We start from the raw sequence: 19,274 nt of genomic DNA on the forward strand, positions 1-19,274 counted from the left end.
AGGCTCCCCAGAGAAGGGGTGATGCGGGTCACAGCTGTGGGCTGAGGAGCTCACTCAGGGCAGTGACATGGGTCAGGGATTCCTGCACTGCCTCCTCTTCCCTGGCTAGGTCCCGTAATTTACACTCACATGTGCACAGGCCTGTGGCCGTTTATTATTCAGAAAAACTGGCTGGGGAGTGCTGTGCCGGGACTGCAGTGGCTGCCAACTTACTATGTGCCAGGCACCGTGCTAGCACTTTTCATGTGCTTCAGTGAATCCACATGGTCCTTTAAGGTAGAAGCAACTACACTTACAGTATGAGGAAACTTGTATCCAAGGTTAAGTGGTGAGAAGGGGAAGGCAGAATTTACCACAGGCCTCTGGGGCTTCAGGCTTGTGCTCCATGCGATCCTGGGGCTTTGTGTCCTCATCTTTGCTTAGGGGGCCAGTGACAGTGAAGATGTCATCCTGGCCCCTGGGCCTCTGCTCCAAGCTCACACCTCTCTTGGGTCTCCATCGCAGATGGAACTAAGGCTCTGAAACATCAACCCTTCAAGCACGATGGAGAGAGCTGCTTTGTCATTAAACAGCGGCGTCCCCAGGGAAGGGCAACTCTCTTCCCCAAAACACCACCTTTCCAGGGGAGGAGTATCTTTCCAACTACTTCCCTCCAACTTCAATCTCCAACCTCAAATGCTTCTTTTCACTGCAATTTTTCTTTTCTTACTAATAAAACAGTTAAGACAATTGTCCATTTTGTTTTATTTGTTAAACCGCTAAAAAGTCATCAGGGGGACAACATTAACAAAAAATGAAATTGACAGATTTAAATATCAATGAAGTCCATTTTCATTCCTACACTGTTATGTGCCTAAAATGACTATCTCAGGGTAAGCCACCTGGCATCCCTGAGTTGTATGGGAAACATCACTCACAGCACCAGCTTGGCCAGGGCACCATGGGCGTGCACTGACATGAACCCTGGTTGGTGGGAGGGGAGCAGAGCGAGTAGAGTACAGTGGAGCCAACGCCTAGGGTTTGCTCTCGTTAGACAATGAACATGGTGAGAGGGAGCCACATACTGGTGACCATGCAGAACATGCCTTCTGCAGTTCACGGGGAGCTGCGTGGGACACGGGCCTCGAAGTTCAGCTTCCTTGCCCCTGGGTGTGTTCAGATCCTCCCCACTGACTTGTGTGCTAGTAAGAGACCACAGATAATGCAAAGCAGAGCACTTCAAAATGCCAGGATCACCACAAGGACAAGGACAGACAGACAAACCAACCAGGAATATCACTTTCAAGGGGAAGGAAAAAAGCAAAGCAGAAAGAAACCCAGAAAGACAAGGTGGAAGGAAAGGGAAACACCCCTTTGTTCTCCAGTGGCTGGCAGCTTTCTGTCCTCCAAAGTCAAGACTTCTTAAGTTGTTTTTCTTTCTTCCTCTTCCTCCTTTCTTTAAAGAATTCCAACACAGTTCCTAGAATAGTCCATGGTGTCAGCTCTTGCTATAAAACTCAAACATTAAAATCAAATAAATCCACAGAGGGCTGGGAGGAGAGTAAGCCCAGTATTGCCTTAAAATGAAATTTAAGCTTGTTTTGATACCTAATTTGTGCTCCCAAAATAGGGTAGGGTGAGGTTGTGGAGCCCAACCTCCCAAGTGTGGAAGAGTGGAAATGTGAATGAAAACACAGAGCCCTTTCTGCTGCATAACCTGTAAAATGAGAAAACAGGAAGCTCTGTCCAAGAGAGTAGTAGGAAGAGACTGAATTCTTACATGAGGTCAATAAGGAGGCAGTGGTGAAGTCACTAGAACATGGGAGCTCTCCAAGGCACACTTGCAGGAATGGAAGGGGTTAAAGCTTCAAGTAGAAACAAAATGTATTTTAAATAAATTCTGACAAATATTTGCTTTAGGTGCTCCTGAGGGTTAAAAAAATTTTTTGTCTCATTTTCTCAGTTAATTTTAAGACAAAATTGGTATCATGTCAAAAATGGAGTTGTGGTTAAATCTGATCTAACTGAAGCATCCACGTGTTGTGGAAATGCCCACCTCAATCGAGACACCTGAAGTTCCATTGCACACGTGGCTTCATAAGGCCTGAGGAGAAAATCATCTTGACAGTGTTGGGTTGCCTTCTCAAGGTACACACCCACAGTGCCCAGGAGCCACCAAGACCAACACCAATGTGTACAGACAAGGCAGATTTTTCTTAAACAGCTGTAAGCAGACTGGTTCCAAGCAGTGTGGGCCACCCTAGGATGGCATGGAGTTCAGAGGAACCAGGTTACTTTCTAAGAGAATTAACATCTCCGTTGCCTGCCCCCTTAGGGGAAGTAGAAGGAATCAACAGGGTAACAGCTGGCTTAGGAAGGCCACAGGACAAAGAGAAAGACTGAAATTGAGACTCTGAACTCTCAGGCTTCCAAATACTTTATATTTCAACAGGAACTGAGCTTGGAGGCACTGTCCATGCACAAATGCAATGTCAGAAAAAAGGTTCAGCAACAGCAATAATGCCTAAATTGCTCATCTTCGGGGCTAGTTTTCCCTTGTAATTAAGGACCCCACATGATTGAACAGTCTTTGACAAGCAAGGGCTGGCAACAGTGTCAGAGCCCCAGAGTCTGGAAAGCAAAGTGTGGAGCTTCAAGCAGTTGGACACCACAGTAAGTAGGCACATGGTCGTTTCCTCATCCAAGGGAGCATGGAGAGAACCTTCTGGAACGCATACCTCTCTCCATGAGCTGGCCCTTTCCTGGGCTTGGCACCAGGGCTGCTTCCTACCGAGACCACACTGTAAAAGCTAATGACTGGGGAAGGGACTCAGCATGATGCAATAGGAGAAAACACACTCATGGGACAGACTGCTAAGCGCTGGCTGAAAGCCAGGACCCAGGGCCAGCTGCAGCAGGCCTGTGCCTGGGAAGCGCTAACAAGGAAAAGGGGAGGGAGTACGGGAGTGAGAAACGTGATATTTTGAAATTTAAATCCTAAGGGCAAAACAAAAATCCTCTTTCCACTGATGAGAAATCACCAAAAACCCCACATTTAAATGGTGCCATCTGAAATAAACTTATTTTGACATCTTCTATGTCCAGGCCATGGTCTGCAGACTAGTAACTTGTAACTTTCTGTATCGACCAAAGAAATGCTCTACTTGGTTGCACCTGAATCTCAGAAATAAAGTGGAAGTAAAAGCCCAGTCCCTGTTTGGGTGACACATGAACGAGACAAGCACAAAGGATGGAGCTGCTCCCAAGGCTAGCCATGCATCATGAAGGTCAAGTACATGATATTTGACCTCATTACCTGTCAAATAGCCAGCGAAAGGAATATATGTCACAAGGAGAAAACACATTTCTGGAAAGAACTGTTCCTGGGATTTCCTTTCAGGATCAACTTCCGCATAACATAAATATGGGAGGGTATGCCCAGTGTGCTTTGGAAATATAAAGAAGCCCACAGGGAAAAAACAGTATCTTTTGAAGCTTCACAAATTTTCTCATGATACTAGCATCTTAGAATTCCCTAATGGCCCCCTAGTGATATCAGGGAAAGGGTTCCAGAAATATTTCTAAGAATCATCCAATTTCTCTAGGCACATGAGCTTTGTAAAAGAAACAAAGTGAGAAAAGTTTTAGGGCCTTTAAAAAATGCACATATGCAAAAAAAAAAAAAAAAGAAGAAAAAGAAAAAAGTAGCCTATAAATGGAAAAGGCAGCTTCCAAGGACCAAGTTCTAAGAGAAAAAAAAGGAGAACAAATAACGGTTTTTGGCAACTTGCAACCAAATACGATTGTCAGAAAATTCCACAATCAGACACCAAAATGTTTTCCAAGACACACAGGGAGCACTGAAAAGACCGATGGACATTAGGTGGACAGATGATGGTCGCATACACATTATTTCACGATGACCTGGCACACAAACATGGAATAAAACCCCTTGTTGGGTAACTTTCCTCAGCCATAAAGGGCAAAAAGGCCAGGCATAGGGCATTTCTTCAGAGTTGTCACAGGTTCTCTTGGCTTTAAGAGGAGAAGGGGAAGAACAGTTTTCTATGAGTTACTTTTACCCTGCCAGCACCTGAAGCATGAGACTAAAAACCTCCACCGTTGCCCCTTATATATATGCCCTTTCATTTTTTAACTCCGAGAAGGCCACATAAAGATTTATAGGGGGCTCTTCAGTTTCTTTTGGAAAGTTACTGATATTAGTCTGTTCCCTAACTCCTTGGTCTAGTTACCAGCAAAGTAGAAAAAGGCAGCACAGCCTCTGCTAAAACACAGCAACAATTTTATCTGAACCAGGACGGGGATCTCTCCCTTTTGTAAACAGAGTTGGCTATATAATATATATATATATATATTTATATATAATTTTTTTCTTAATGGAGATTTGATCCCAGCCTGGAGTGAGTTAGGTTGGGAATTAGAGTTTTGGTTTATGGGAATTTTGTTGTTTTCCCAATTCTCAGTCCAAATGCTTGCACACTGGAAAATTCCAAATTAAAAGCCACAGAAAGGGAAAGGGATTTAGAACACATTATCTCTTTGCTCGCACAAAGTACAAGGCGTTTGTTTTTGGATAGTACTTCACATTCTGTTTCTTATCCATAAGTCCTCCAAATATGATGAGTTCACCCCTGCCTTGTACCACTGTGTGCAGGCTGGTTTCAGGAGGTCCGACCACGGAACTACTATTAAATACTTTCCATTTGACCCGCCCCTTCTCCTTGGTGTCTTTAATGTCCAGCACGTACATCTGCATTGGCTTGCAGTTCATACTCTGGTACAGGGGTTTGCCAACATTTAGGGATTGTGGAGGGTGGTGGCCCAGGCGGCGGGCAATGGGAGGTAAGGAATGTCCATCTCCTTGGGCAGGCCCTGGGCGGGGGATGGGCACTGTTTCTCCACTGCTCAGGCTCTGGCTCCCAGGGGAGCCTGGAGAAGACCCAAGAGGAGGACTTAGTGCTGCAGAGGCCGAGGGGCCTTTGGATGACATCGCTTTGACAGCTTCCAGACTCCGACGCAGGGCACCTGGGGAGACGGCCCCTGCAAGGGCACTGGCCACGTGTGGTGGGGTATGCACACCATTCGTCTGTTCAGGAGGGTGTCTCATACTTCCCCCAACTGTCCTGTTGTCCATGGCATCCATATGATTACTACTGGAAGCAGGTTTCAGATCCCAATTCAGATCTATGGATCCTAATCTCAGATCTTTCTGATCTGGCAGTGACCCTCGTCGAGGGACCAAAGAAAGTCCCATTTTTAGGTCATATCCTTCAGCAGCAGACGGAGTACTTGGAGATATGGCCTGTACAGGGCTGTCCAAGGAGGACCCACCGACAGCTGCCGTTCCTGGAGATAAACTCCCACCGTTGAGGATAGGAGAGCCATCTCCTCTGGCTGGGGAAAGGCTCCCTTCCCGAGAACCTGAGGGAGTCTGCCTTTGAGCCCTGGGCCTCAGTGTTCCCCAGCGGCCGTTAACACAAGGAGCTTCATCCATACTTCTTACTGGAGACTGAGAGCGGTACTCTCGGGTTTCGGGAACCAGAGCTGGAGGAGTGGCACTGATAGGTGATGGACGAGAGTTCAAACTGGGGCTGAGTGGGGCTCTCCCACTAGGAGCCTGGCTGAAGACCACCACACACTGTCCCACCTGGAAGACAAAGGACCTGTGCTCACAGACTCTTCTACAATTTGGATTATTCATTTCTATCAAACATTCTATCACGAGCAATCCGAAATGTGCCAGGCATTTTGCAGGTGTCTGAGACATACAGATGAAAATGATATAGTCTGCTCTCTAGGCTAGAAGGAGAAACAGACATGGGAACAATTGTTACTTTAGTGTATGTGACATGTGCTATCATTAGAACTATGTCTACGGAACAGGGTGAAGTAAAGGGAAGAACCAATTTTTGTCTGAGGGACTCCAAAGAAAGTTTCACAGAAAAAGAGACGTTTAAAGTTGGGACTTACAGATGACTGGGGCCCATGTAAGTTTTACCATCTAGTGGCTCATATATGTGAAAAATGCCAAAGGAGCGATGGTTAATATCTACCTCTTTTGTGACACCAAGGTGTTTTCTATTTTTGTACAAATTTCCTTTGAGATCTGACAATTAATGTGGTTTTCCAGTTTAGGACCTCTCTTCCCGCTGGCCTGCCAGCTCCCTGCTTACCCGGCAAGCTGGATGGCACCACAGTTCTGGGGCCCCGTGCTCTTCATTTTCTACCTTGAGTGGCTGCCAGGCCCAGGGACCTGCGTGCATGTGCAACAACCAAGCGTCCTTGAACAGCTGTAAGAGAAGAACCAACAACAGGACTCGGGTGTGACACGTGTTTCAAAACACACACACAGAGCTGCAGTCTCAGAGCCATGCTGTCTGGTCCCAAAAGCATGTGGGCTCTTCAGAAAGAACAGCAAAATCCTAAGTTCATCATTCAGGTATGCATGCCTTCATTTATGCTTTCATTCATTCATATATTACTACTTGCCTGGCACGTGGAATTATGCTTGTAACCCAAAAACCAACTGTGGGGGGTTTTGAATTTTGCCCATGGTCTTACGTGTGTGTGTATCGGGGGTTGAGAGAAAGGGTAAATAATATGTACCCATAACTTTCTGACTCTGCATTCTTAGATGCCATGTGGACTCTGGCAGTTATCAGCTTGCTTCTCTATGCTACCGCCCCCTCCCCCTTTGAAAGAATGACAGTGGCAAACGTTATAGCCTAAAGAGGAAGTAGGAGTAGGAAGAACATAAATATGAATATTCAAGAGACATACGTCTCTGATTAAAAGCATCTCCCACCCTAAAAAAAGGCCAGAAAATACGAAGGCTATATACCCAAGGTCAAAAAGGCATTCCCTAAATAAAAATGCCATGGAAATAGTCCTGCACAGTAAGATACGGGAAGTAAGTTTTGAACACTTAGCAGCACATACACGGCAATGCCACACAAGCAATACTCACAGCATTGGGACCGCCACACCCTCCGAGGATTAAGATAGTTGCATCATCTATGACAATCTGGGGAATGGAAGAAGTTAAAAATAAATCTACAAAGACACAGGTATCTGACTTCCTATGCTTCAGTGGTATATGAAAACAGCCCACCTAGCTCCCAAATGAGAGTGTTCTAGTTACTATAAGCTCTCCATTCTCCCAAACCATGTTAATTACGATCCCTGTGAACATAATACTGATAATTCGCCTGAGAGGATACATTCGTGTTGATCAAATATTAACATGAGTGTCAACTGCATAAAATGCAGGGTTCTCTTGAGAAATGAATTAGCAAAGTAAATGCTTTGGGAAGAGGAATGATATAAAGCCACTATAAATAATATGACCCATTGGAAGCTGAAAAATTAAATGCCAGCAAAAAAGAATGACAAATTTTCTTTGGCTTAGTGTACACTGGCATCTTACCTGACTCCGCCCTCCCTCTCCCGTCCTAACTGAAAGATACTACGGTGTTTGCTGAATAGCTATTTTATTTCCTGAGTACCTGAGATTGGCCACCTCGAGGATGAGGACTGGGGCCGGAGATGTTCGGCTTGGACCATGCCCACTGCTCGAGGTCAAGGACCCAGACATCATTGCTCCTGTGAGATAAAGACAGAAGGATGAAGGGAATTGGGAGCTACCAGGGACCACAGTGGTGGCTGGGGAGTTCCACATGCCTGTGCCCTGCTGGTAAACTTGCACCATTTTCACTTTCACACAGACTGTCTGGGCTGAAGGAGGTTTCAGAGATGGCCTACTCCAAGTTCAGGGGCTTCAGAATCAGAAAGATCACATTGTTGAATCCCAGCTCTGCAGCCTGAGTAAGTCCCTTAATTTTCTTTTCTTTTTTTTTCGAGTCAGAGTCTCGCTCTGTTGCCCAGGCTAGAGTGCCGTGGCGTCAGCCTAGCTCACAGCAACCTCAAACTCCTGGGCTTAAGCGATCCTTCTGCCTCCGCTTCCCGAGTAGCTGGGACTACAGGCATGGGCTACCATGCCCGGCTAATTTTTCCATGTATATTTTTAGCTGTCCATATAATTTCTATTTTTAGTAGAGGCGGGGTCTCGCTCTTGCTCAGGCTGATCTTGAACTCCTGAGCTCAAACAATCCGCCCGCCTTGGCCTCCCAGAGTGCTAGGATTACAAGTGTGAGCCACCGCGCCCGGCCGAGTCCCTTAATTTTCTCTAACTCTGGATTCCTTATCTACAAAGTGAAAATTCTGCTATTAAAGAGCTGATATAAACGAAGTCACCTTCATAAAGATGACTGGCAAAGTACCACACTCCTAGCTGGCATTTACGTTGTACTGTTCTTCCCTACTTTTCTTAGCAGTCATCTTAAGACCTTCAAACTTCTGCTCTTTCCACTGACTCATAAGGCCTCATCTGAGCCATGGCTGTAGCCACACACTAGCACCTGAGGTGAAAGTTAATTGACGACAGCAGGAAAGAGCTATTGGTCAAGCTATAGTCGTTCAAAAGCAAAAACCACAAGGAAGAGAAAAAATGATTTGAAAGGCAGCTTCATCATTGTCCAGGAGTTAAAAGCTTTATCGATTCTAGCTACAAAAAGTAATTTCACAATGGCTAAGGAAACCTGCAGTTTCATCAAGGACAAATTGGCATCTCCAACCCTCAAGGCAAGGACAGACTCCTGCATGGAAGTCTCTCTTTTATGGTCACCTCTCTAAGGTCATTTATTTACACACAGGAATACAGGAATAATAGCTCCAATACCTTAAATCCTAAACCCTCTCATCTAGAAGCTAGCTCCTATAGTCTAGCTCCACAACTGTTTTAAAATGTGAAGATGGAAAATAATCAAGGAGGGGACAGAGTCCGGTCTGGAGTGGTCAGAACACAGGGGGAATGATCACGACGGTTGCTACCATCTAGCCAGATACGTGGTGATACAGACGGAACGCTCTGGCTCTTGACTCTGGCCTGAGCTGGCCAATTATGGCCTGAGGTGGGGAGGACAGCCTCACAGAAGTGTGTCGCACCTAACACAGGTTTCTTGCTCCTGTCCACTCCCCAGCCCATACCGGCTGGAGAGCCTATCATCTCCACTTGTCCTGGCAGTCTCGCTCTTGCCTCCTCTAAAGCCAAAGGGCAAGAGCTGGGTAAAAAGGCAGAGCAAGTACAAGCACCCTGTTTCTTGGAAGCAGGCCTTTGGGTCTTCTGTAGGCACAGTACAGCAGACCAGGTGGAGATTCCATCAGAATTTGATCCTATTAAACAGAACCACATGTCAAACAAGGAGATTCTACATAATCTGGATTTTATGGAGCAAGTTTTCAACATATTGGTCTGTTACTAGAGGATCAAAGAACAGAATGCTAGGGTGAGATAATTAATTGGATTAATCAGAACTACGCTCAGGAATACTGAACCTGACTAGTTCACTTTTCTGACTGGTTGCTCCCAGGAGTATTTACCTTCACGTTAATATGGAGCAAACCAAATATACTTACATTTGCCGGGATCCTAAGGAGCCACCAAAAACAATCATTTTATCATCTATCACGCAGGAGGAGTGGCCAGCCATGGGAGGTGGCCCATGGGTTGTCACAATGCAGTTCCACCTAATGTAAAAAGATAGGAGGAAGCCAAGAAATCAGCACCATCTGTTTTCGATCTTAAGTGTTTAAGGTGAAAGTTGGTAAGTAGGCATCCATTAAAATGACAGTCCTATCACCTTCAGTATAGACACTGTTAGGACAGTACCTAACGGATGGCGTAAGGTACCTGTGCCTTTCATACACACTCGCTTAAAGTTATATTCACTTTCAAGTTCTCAATGTGGATGGCTTGGAGGTAGTGTAGAGAGATGAGAAGACAATGACAAAGGACACGATCATAGCTTCTTGGCTGCTTCAGCCTGGTTTGCTGAAGGAGCACCACCTGCCACGTCTCTCTATGGCCCTAACACTAGCAGCTGCCAAGAGCCATGTACTAAGTATTCCATTACAGGGAACAGGGGTATCTGTCATTTAAAAAATACATGTAAATTACAATTGGGAGTCAGTCTTGGAGACACAGCAGGAAGTAAGGACTCATCCGGATCTATAACACTCCTGGGGAATTAGCAGCCAAAGCTGAAGAGCTCCTTGTTCTTCAACTGGTTCACTCATTTTTCTTGGAAAAGGAATAAATCTCTTCTACTTTTTCTCTTTGGATTCTCAAATAAGGATTCTAAATTTAGGGTTCTAAGAAGATCCTCTAAGTAGACCCTCTGCAACTGTAGGCAAGATCTGTGCATACGTACGTTTTTTCTACTCCTGGGAAAAGAGTCCATAGTTTTTCATCAAATACTCAAAGGGATTCTTGACACAAAAAAGATAAAGAATCCACTGATTTAAAATCTTTCCTTCCAGATTTAAGGAAGCATATGTCATGACTTACCAATTTTTAGAGGGTGAGTAAGTGTGTATTTCATCAAAGAATCTCTCTGGTTGGTGTAGGGGATAAGGGCTTGGCCGCGTCCAGCCACCAAACAGCACTAGCAGGTCCTTGTACACAACCAGAGTTGCTCCGGCTTTCGGGGAAGGATAGGACCCTAGGAGAAGTCAATAACACCACAGTTAGGATCCGGGATCTCACAGCAATCCATAGGTAGGCTATCTACAGATCACCTTTCCCTGGAAGAGTGACAAAAGGGGAATTAATACTAGAAAGCACAGGGGAAAGAGAGAGACAAAATTGGGTTTACAGGTCTGAGAAAATCATCACGAATTGATATATCTTTAATAATTAACACAGAGAAACCTGAGTTACAGAAAAGTTACTTAGCTTCTCTCAGGTTTAATTTGTTCACTTGAAATTAGGCATGAGAATATCTACCTCATAGGCTGTTTTGAGTATTAAATAACATTCATAGATCAGCCTTGGCAAGAAAAAATTTTAAAAAATACATTCAAAGCATCTAACACAATGCCTGACACATAGTAGATACTCAATAAATGTTGACTTTCGTTTCCATCCCTTTAACCAGCTTAACAGAAGGCAGAAGGGAAAGAATGTAAGGGGATCCAGGGATGGATGTATATACAGACGCTGGATACCTGGATGCAACTTAAAAATAACTGCTGCCACCAAACTTAGGTAAAAAAAAAAAGAGACAGAATGCAGTTCTTATTTCTTCTGAGTCAAATGTTAACATCGTGACCTCTGGGCCCCTAGCTATGGACCTCGCATAGCCAGACAGCCCCAGATTAACACAAATGGGGCAGACTTTCAAGGCTTATTGTTAACAAATTTCAATGAAACCATGAGCCTTATACCAAGAGTGGTTACTAAGGCCATCCATGGCCAGGAGCAGTGGCTCATGCCTGTAATCCTAGCACTCTGGGAGACCAAGGCAGGAGGATTGCTTGAGGTCAGGAGTTCGAGACCAGCCTGACCAGGAGCGAGATCCCGTCTCTACTAAAAATAGAAAAATTAGCCAGGTGTAGTGGCAAGCACCTGTAGTCCCAGCTACTCGGGAAGCTGAGGCAGGAGGATCACTAGAGCCCAGGACTTGGAGGCTGCAGTGAGCTATGATGATGACACCGCACTCTAGCCTGGGTGACAGAGCGAGATCTTGTCTAAAAAAAAAAAAACCAAGTAAAATAAAATATATAATAGTCTTCAGCACAGTAGTAACATAAACCTTGTAAACTAGAATGTGGATTTGGATTTGAGATACTGCAAACCCTGGCTTTTAAAACAAAATGTATAAAGGGAAGCAGCAGACCAAGGGCCCCTCAAACAGCCGTAAGTGGAAACAAACAAAAATTAAGAAAATTGTTTTTTTGAGACAGGGTCTTGTTCTGTGGCCCAAGGTAGAGCATGCAGTGGCATCATCAAAGCTCACTGCAACCTCCAACTCCTGGAACGCCAGCAGGCTGGCCACTATGCCCTGCTAATTTTTAGATTTTTTTGTAGAAAGGAAGGTCTCGCTCTAGCTCAGACTAGTCTTGAACTCCTGACCTCATGCAGTCCTACCACCTCGGCCTCCCAAAGTGCTAGGATTACAGGCGTGAGCCACCTCATCCGGCCAAAAAATACAATTTTTAACGTAAATTGGGCAATTAGTATCAAAATTTTTAAATTGTATATGCTTCAAGTCAGTGATTCCATTTCTGGAGATTAATCTAATGAGATAGCTGAGAGGATAAAAAAAGAAATAGGCCGGGTGCGGTGGCTCACGCCTGTAATCCTAGCACTCTGGGAGGCCGAGGTGGGTGGATCACTCGAGGTCAGAAGTTCGAGACCAGCCTGAGCAAGAGCGAGACCCCCATCGCTACTAAAAAATAGAAAGAAATTATCTGGCCAACCAAAAATATATATAGAAAAAAAAAAATTAGCCGGGCATGGTGGTGCATGCCTGTAGTCCCAGCTACTCGGGAGGCTGAGGCAGTAGGATTGCTTGAGCCCAGGAGTTTGAGGTTGCTGTGATCTAGGTTGACGCCACAGCACTCACTCTAGCCCGGGCAACAGAGTGAGACTCTGTCTCAAAAAAAAAAAAAAGGCCGGGCGCGGTGGCTCACGCCTGTAATCCTAGCACTCTGGGAGGCCGAGGTGGGCGGATCGTTTGAGCTCAGGAGTTCGAGACCAGCCTGAGCAAGAGCGAGACCCCATCTCTACTAAAAATAGAAAGAAATTATATGGACAGCTAAAAAATATATACAGAAAAAAAATTAGCCGGGCATGGTGGTGCATGCCTGTAGTCCCAGCTACTCGGGAGGCTGAGACAGGAGGATCGCTTGAGCTCAGGAGTTTGAGGTTGCTGTGAGCTAGGCTGATGCCACGGCACTCACTCTAGCCTGGGCAACAGAGTGAGACTCTGTCTCAAAAAAAAAAAAAAAATATAATACCAAATAATACTAATAATACCCAACTAATTTTCTATTTTTTGTAGAGACAGGGTCTTGCTGCTGTTCAGCCTGGTCTTGAACTCAACCTCAAGTGATCCTCCCGCCTCAGCCTCCCAGAGTGCTAGGATTACAGGCGCGAGCCACCGTGCCTGGCCCCTGTAACATCTTTTGAGATAAATTATCAATACTTCATGGGGAAAGACAAACCAATATTTATCAGTTCTGGGTTTAGAGAGATTACAAATATAATATAAGAATACATATCTCCTAGGTGAAAAATATTCAGAGAATTTTAAAAAGTGTTGGTAAAATGTAATAAAATATATAATGAAACCAGAAGAAAGACCACACTTTAGATCTGTACTGTCCAACACAGTTACCATTAGCCACACGTTGCCAGTGGCTACCAAACTGAAGAGCACAGACACAGAACGTTTCCATCATCACAGAAAGTTCTACTGGATAGCACTATTTTAGAAAAAGAATTTTAACTTTATAAACAGTGTGCCTATGTTTGGGGAGTATGGGGAAGGTGGTAGGGATGGATAACTTGATTAAGAGAAATTATTGCTACCATAACTCTCTTACTACTGACACTACTACTACTAACAACTAGTATTTATTGAGCATTTACTATATGCTAGCATCTTTTTTTGAGACAGAGTCTCACTCAGTTGCCCTGAGTAGAGTGCTGTGGTGTCAGCCTAACTCACAGCAACCTCAAACTCCTCGGCTCAAGCGATCCTCCTGCCTGAGCCTCCCCGAAGTAGCTGGGACTACAGGCGTGAACCACGACGCCGGGCTAATTTTTCTATTTTTAGTAGAGATGGAGTCTCGCTCATACTCAGGCTAGTCTCGAACTCCTGAGCTCAAGCAATCCTCCTGCCTAGGTCTGCCAGAGTGTTAGGATTACAGGAGTGAGCCACCACGCCCAGGCCTGCTAGGCATCTTTCTAAGTGCTCCACATGTATTAACTAATTTAATTCTTCCAAAACTCCTAGTTTTATTCCCATTTTACAGATGAGAAAACTGAGGCACACCTCACTTAAATAACTTGTTCAAGGTCATAGAGCTAACAAGTGGCAGGGAGTTTGGGGCAGTGGCTTACACATGCAATCTCAGTGACTGAGGAGGTTGAGGTGGGAAAAATGCTCGAGACCAGGAGTTCAACACCAGCCTGGACAACAAAGCGAGACCCTGTCTCTCTCTCTCAAAAAAAAAAAAAAAAAAAAAAAAAAAAAAAAAAAAATTAGCTGAGTATGCTGTACTCCTAGCTACACGGGAGGCTAAGGAAGGAAGATGATCTGGAGTTTGAGTGAAAACTCCTTGAGCCCAGGAGTTTGGGGCTGTAATAAGCTATGATTGCACCACTGTACTTCTAGCCTGCAACAAAGCCAGATTCCATCTCTTAAAAAAATAAAAATAAAAAACAAACAAACAAACAAACCACCAGGATTCTAATCCATTTAGTCTGGCTTTAAAGCTCGTTCTTTTGACTGCTATACTACACTGTTCTTCATGCATACGGATACATCGCTTCTGAGCAGCTGCCCCAAACAAGTCAGATGCCTGAAAAGGTCTGAGTATTTCAAAGCTGAAGCTCTTTCCTAAATCTTAATTAATCAGGTATGCTGAAAACCAGAGTCATCAGGGAGATAAGTAAATTGAACAGAAAGCTATTCTTAGGACCTCTTCTCCGTGAGGCTCTGGGACACACTCTAATATAGGACCATTTACTTCTTCTCTAGACCCTCTAAAGAAAGGTAAGCTGAGGTCAGTAACAGTGCTAAACTAATGTAAGAAATCCGTCAGGATTATCTTAGGTAAGGGTTTTCCAAAAAGAGGTTTCAAATATCTTGACCTTTTAGAAAGCCAAAATCTCCCTCTACTTCTTATCGCAAGGACTTAAATATCTTGACAACTAAGTAGAGTCAAGGGTTAAATTTTATTTTATTTATTTATTTTTTTGAGACAGAGTCTCGTTCTATTGCCCGGGCTAGAGTGCCGTGGCATCAGCCTAGCTCACAGCAACCTCAAACTCCCAGGTTCAAGCAATCCTTCTGCCTCAGCCTCCCGAGTAGCTGGGACTACAGGCATGCGCCACCATGCCCGGCTAATTTTTTTCTATATATATATTTTTAGCTGTCCAGATCATTGCTTTCTATTTTTTTTTTAGTAGAGACGGGGTCTCGCTCTTGCTCATGCTGGTCTCGAGCTCCTGACCAAGAGTGATCCTCCCGCCTCGGCCTCCCAGAGTGCTAGGATTACAGGCGTGAGCCACCACGCCCGGCCTCAAGGGTTAAATTTAAAAAAAAAAAAAAAAATTTTTTTTTCTTTTCGCCTCCCCGCACAAAGGTTAAATTAATCATGCTCCCCTACCTCAGTTTGTTAAGTGGGAAAAAATTCCATAAGAACAAGTTGGGGAGGGGGTGGAATTCAACACACAACCTTTATACAGCTAGTTTAGCAACCAGAAGTCAAGGATACTGGTGTATCAAACTTTATGTTACTCAATTATACATATAATGTTTGACTTATTTGCTGCAAATTGGATACTTTTAAATTCCTGCTATTTTAAGAATCAATACTGTAAAGACTTTGTAAAGAGTTCCTAGTTTTATCATTTCTAAAAACCTACTTATTTCATATTCTGAATTTGTTTAAAACAGATGGTCCTTAATTGCCTCTCAATTGTCTTAATGCAAGGCCTACAAATCAAATGAATTAAATTTAGGGTGAGGTTAGAGACTGTGGGACTCCACGAACTTTGGCCATTTCTGTATCTTAAAGAACAAATGTTGGCCGGGCGCGGTGGCTCACGCCTGTAATCCTAGCACTCTGGGAGGCCGAGGTGGGCGGATCGTTTGAGCTCAGGAGTTCGAGACCAGCCTGAGCAAGAGCGAGACCCCCATCTCTACTAAAAATAGAAAGAAATTATATGGACAGCTAAAAATATATATAGAAAAAATTAGCCGGGCATGGTGGTGCATGCCTGTAGTCCCAGCTACTCGGGAGGCTGAGGCAGTAGGATTGCTTGAGCTCAGGAGTTTGAGGTTGCTGTGAGCTAGGCTGACGCCACGGCACTCACTCTAGCCTGGGCAACAGAGTGAGACTCTGTCTCAAAAAAAAAAAAAAAAAAGAACAAATGTTCTCTTTAGCCAAGTGGAACTGTGGAAAGCAAACAATAGGCCTTTACTAGAATTTTGAGAAAAACAAGAAAAGCTGTATTCAAATGATATACCTTTATTTATTTTTTTAAAAAGTTCCAGGAAAAGCCAGCCATTTAAACACTACTTATAAACTTTCTTTTAAAATACACGACCATACGTTATTAGACCAGGGGAAATAACTAACGTTTTATGGACTAGCCATAGATTAAGTGTCAGGTCCAACTCTGAAGAACTGCCCCTATGTGTATGTAATTCATTCCAAACAGCAGCTACAATGATACAATATAAACTTAATAAATTTTTATTAAAGCACATCCACCCATCATAGTAGTACTGATTAATTAGAAATCTTATATAATCTAGCAGACACTTCAAGCTAAAAGGCACACCATCACTGTGGAGTGGTGACATATGCTAAAATAAATACCCCTCCCCCATGAAAACTTATAAAATCAAGGTTTTATACTCATTAGGATATTTCTTGGCCTGTCTTCCAAATAACAAGGCCATTGGGCCTCTAAATGCAGTCTAAGTGTTGTCTTTGCACAAAGGTGAAGGAAAACAGGGTGTCACTCCCACTGAGGTTCCCATGAAGCACCACAGAACCAATGTGTCCTTATCAACCATGGAAGGACGTGTCGCTTGAACCTATTCCCCCAGAGCCAATGGTCATCCTCATAGTATTCACTCCCCAAATACACCAAAGGCCTAATCGCACAACAGATACGATCAATGGAGAGAATTTCAAAACAAGGCACAAGCCCAAAAGCAGCTGTGGGAAACTGGATAATCAGATAGGCACCCTGCACAACAGAACTAACATTCCCTAAAATTGCTAATTGGTTCAGATTTTTCCCAAGGTTCCTATGAAATCAGAAGAAAATTTCACATGTGAAAGACAATTAGAATTATAAGGCATTCGTGTTTACTTTTGCAAAGAAGCTGGTAACAAAGTGAAGCAATTCCAAATTCTGGTTTGGTTTCTATGCCACTTTCCCACAACTGTAGTTTCTAGTCACACAGAACCCAGGACTAGAAGAGCAGCTCAACTATTTGATAACAAGATAAAATAAGCACCCTTTAAAATTGGGGATGCCTGTATTTTATGCGTGATTAAAAAAGTATTTTTACATCTCCATACTATCATCATTATTTATTATTAGTTTATTAAGGTGTTATAAATAATGCTTACCATTTCTGTGCTAACTACTAAGTGCTAACCATTTTATATGCATTACCACACTTAGTCATTACAACCCTACAACGTAGGTACTACTAGCCTCATTTTACAGATGAACAATAACAGTAGTAGGAACTAATGCATAATGCCTACTTCATATGAGCCAGGCACTGTTCTATGTGTCTCACGAAAACCAAAAAAGAAAAAAAAAAAGATCCAATTCCATGTTCTAAGTCATTAAGAAATCCAACCTTAATGAAAGAAAAGAGTTAAGCCTAGGCTGGGTGAGATGGCTCACACCTGTAATCTCAGTACTCTGGGAGGCTGATTTGGGAGGTCAAAGCTGAGGCCAAGGCCAAGGCAGGAGGATTGCTTGATATTAGGAGTTCAAGACCAGCCTGAGCAAAAGTGAGCCCGTGTCTCTACTAAAAATAGAAATATTAGTCTCTACTAAAAATAGAAGAGCATCGTGGCGCACACCTGTAGTCCCAGCTACTCGGGAGGCTGAGGCAGGAGTACTGCTTGAGCCCAAGAGTTTGAGGTTGCAGTGAGCTACAATGATGCCACTGTACTCTACTCAGGACAACAGAGGGAGACTGTTTAAAAAAAAAAAAAAAAAAAAAGTTAATCCCTTCTCTTTGGAAGTTTAGGTTTAGGTTAGAGTCCCCATTAAAAAAAAAAAAAAAGATGTTTATCCTGTGAACACATTTGGGGCACACAAATTCTAAAAAAGAGAAAAAAAAAAAAGTTTAATGGCTGGGCTTGGGTGACTCACGCCTATAGTCCTAGTGCTTTAGGAGGCCGAGGCAGGAAGATCTGCTTGAGGTCAGGAGTTCAAGAGCAGCTTGGGCAATAGTGAGACCCCATCTCTACAAAACGTAAAAAATTAGCTGGGCATGGTGATGTATGCCTGTAGTCCCAGGTACTTGGGAGGCTAAGGCAGGAAGATCCTCTTGAGTTCAGGAGTTTGAAGTTGCAGTGAGCTATGATGACACCACTGCACTCTAGCCTGGGTAACACAGTGAGATGCTATTGGAAAAAAGAAAAAAAAAATAAGACATTTCAAGACCTCCAAGAGGAGCTCTACGGGGCTCACAGTGCCTTTGAGTGCCTTTGGTCCCTGACCACACTGCTGGCTCTGAGTATAAGTGGCCCTAGGCAATAACAGCCAAATGTCACCAGATGAGAAGCAGATTTATAATCCCACAACTTTCTCAATGTCACTTACAGTCTCAACAAATACAACTGTTACTTTAGTCTTAGATTTTCTAGATAGCACATTTCATATCTTTGGAGGGAAATTATTTATTTAAGAAAACAAAAGTACTTAAAAATACTTTCGGCCGGGCGCGGTGGCTCACGCCTGTAATCCTAGCACTCTGGGAGGCCGAGGCGGGTGGATTGCTCAAGGTCAGGAGTTCGAGACCAGCCTGAGCGAGACCCCGTCTCTACTAAAAATGGAAAGACATTATATGGACAACTAAAAATCTATATATAGAAAAAATTAGCCGGGCATAGTGGCGCATGCCTGTAGTCCCAGCTACTCGGGAGGCTGAGGCAGTAGGATCGCTTAAGCCGAGGAGTCTGAGGTTGCTGTGAGCTAAGCTGACGCCACGGCACTCACTCTAGCCTGGGCAACAAAGTGAGACTCTGTCTCAACAACAACAACAACAACAAAAAAAAAAAAAAAAAAAAACTTTCAAATAAAACAATCAAACAATATAGAACTTCTAAAAGAAAAAGTGAAAGTCCTTCCTATTCCCTGGAAAATGGTTTTGCACTACTGTCAAAGTATAGTTTTTAAAAAATTAGAAACCTATCTTTTATACATGTATAGAATGAAGGAGCAAGTAGGAAGCAGAGCTGGTTCAAAGGAGAATTTGAGGAATAGAAGCACACTAAAATAAGTTTGCTAAGTTAAAGACAAAACTAGTTAACATCCATGGGACGATAAAACTATTACCTTTTGGGTTAATTTTTTCTTTCCTTCCTTTTTTTTTTTTTTTTTGAGACAGGATCTCACCGTATTGCCTGGGCTAGAATGTAGTGGTGTCACCATAGTTCAC

General features: G+C 43.6%; 1 protein-coding gene across 2 annotated transcripts in view; it reads right to left on the reverse strand.

Moving 5' to 3' along the window:
- Positions 1–720: 720 nt before the first annotated feature.
- The window catches only part of FBXO42 (F-box protein 42), an 88,587-nt gene continuing 70,033 nt past the window's right edge, over positions 721–19,274 (reverse strand). The window contains exons 5-10 of one of the 2 annotated variants that reach the window (XM_069479395.1): positions 10,406–10,559; positions 9,475–9,585; positions 7,506–7,602; positions 6,968–7,024; positions 6,174–6,290; positions 721–5,647 (exon numbers count right to left, since the gene is read on the reverse strand). In XM_069479395.1, the coding sequence (XP_069335496.1) occupies positions 4,532–5,647; positions 6,174–6,290; positions 6,968–7,024; positions 7,506–7,602; positions 9,475–9,585; positions 10,406–10,559 (1,652 nt within the window). In that variant the 3' untranslated portion in view covers positions 721–4,531. The remainder of the gene's footprint in view (positions 5,648–6,173; positions 6,291–6,967; positions 7,025–7,505; positions 7,603–9,474; positions 9,586–10,405; positions 10,560–19,274) is intronic. The other variant, XM_069479396.1, reaches the window with a different exon arrangement.

The sequence above is a fragment of the Eulemur rufifrons genome, chromosome 8 (genome assembly GCF_041146395.1).
Source record: "Eulemur rufifrons isolate Redbay chromosome 8, OSU_ERuf_1, whole genome shotgun sequence".
Lineage (NCBI taxonomy): Eukaryota > Metazoa > Chordata > Mammalia > Primates > Lemuridae > Eulemur > Eulemur rufifrons.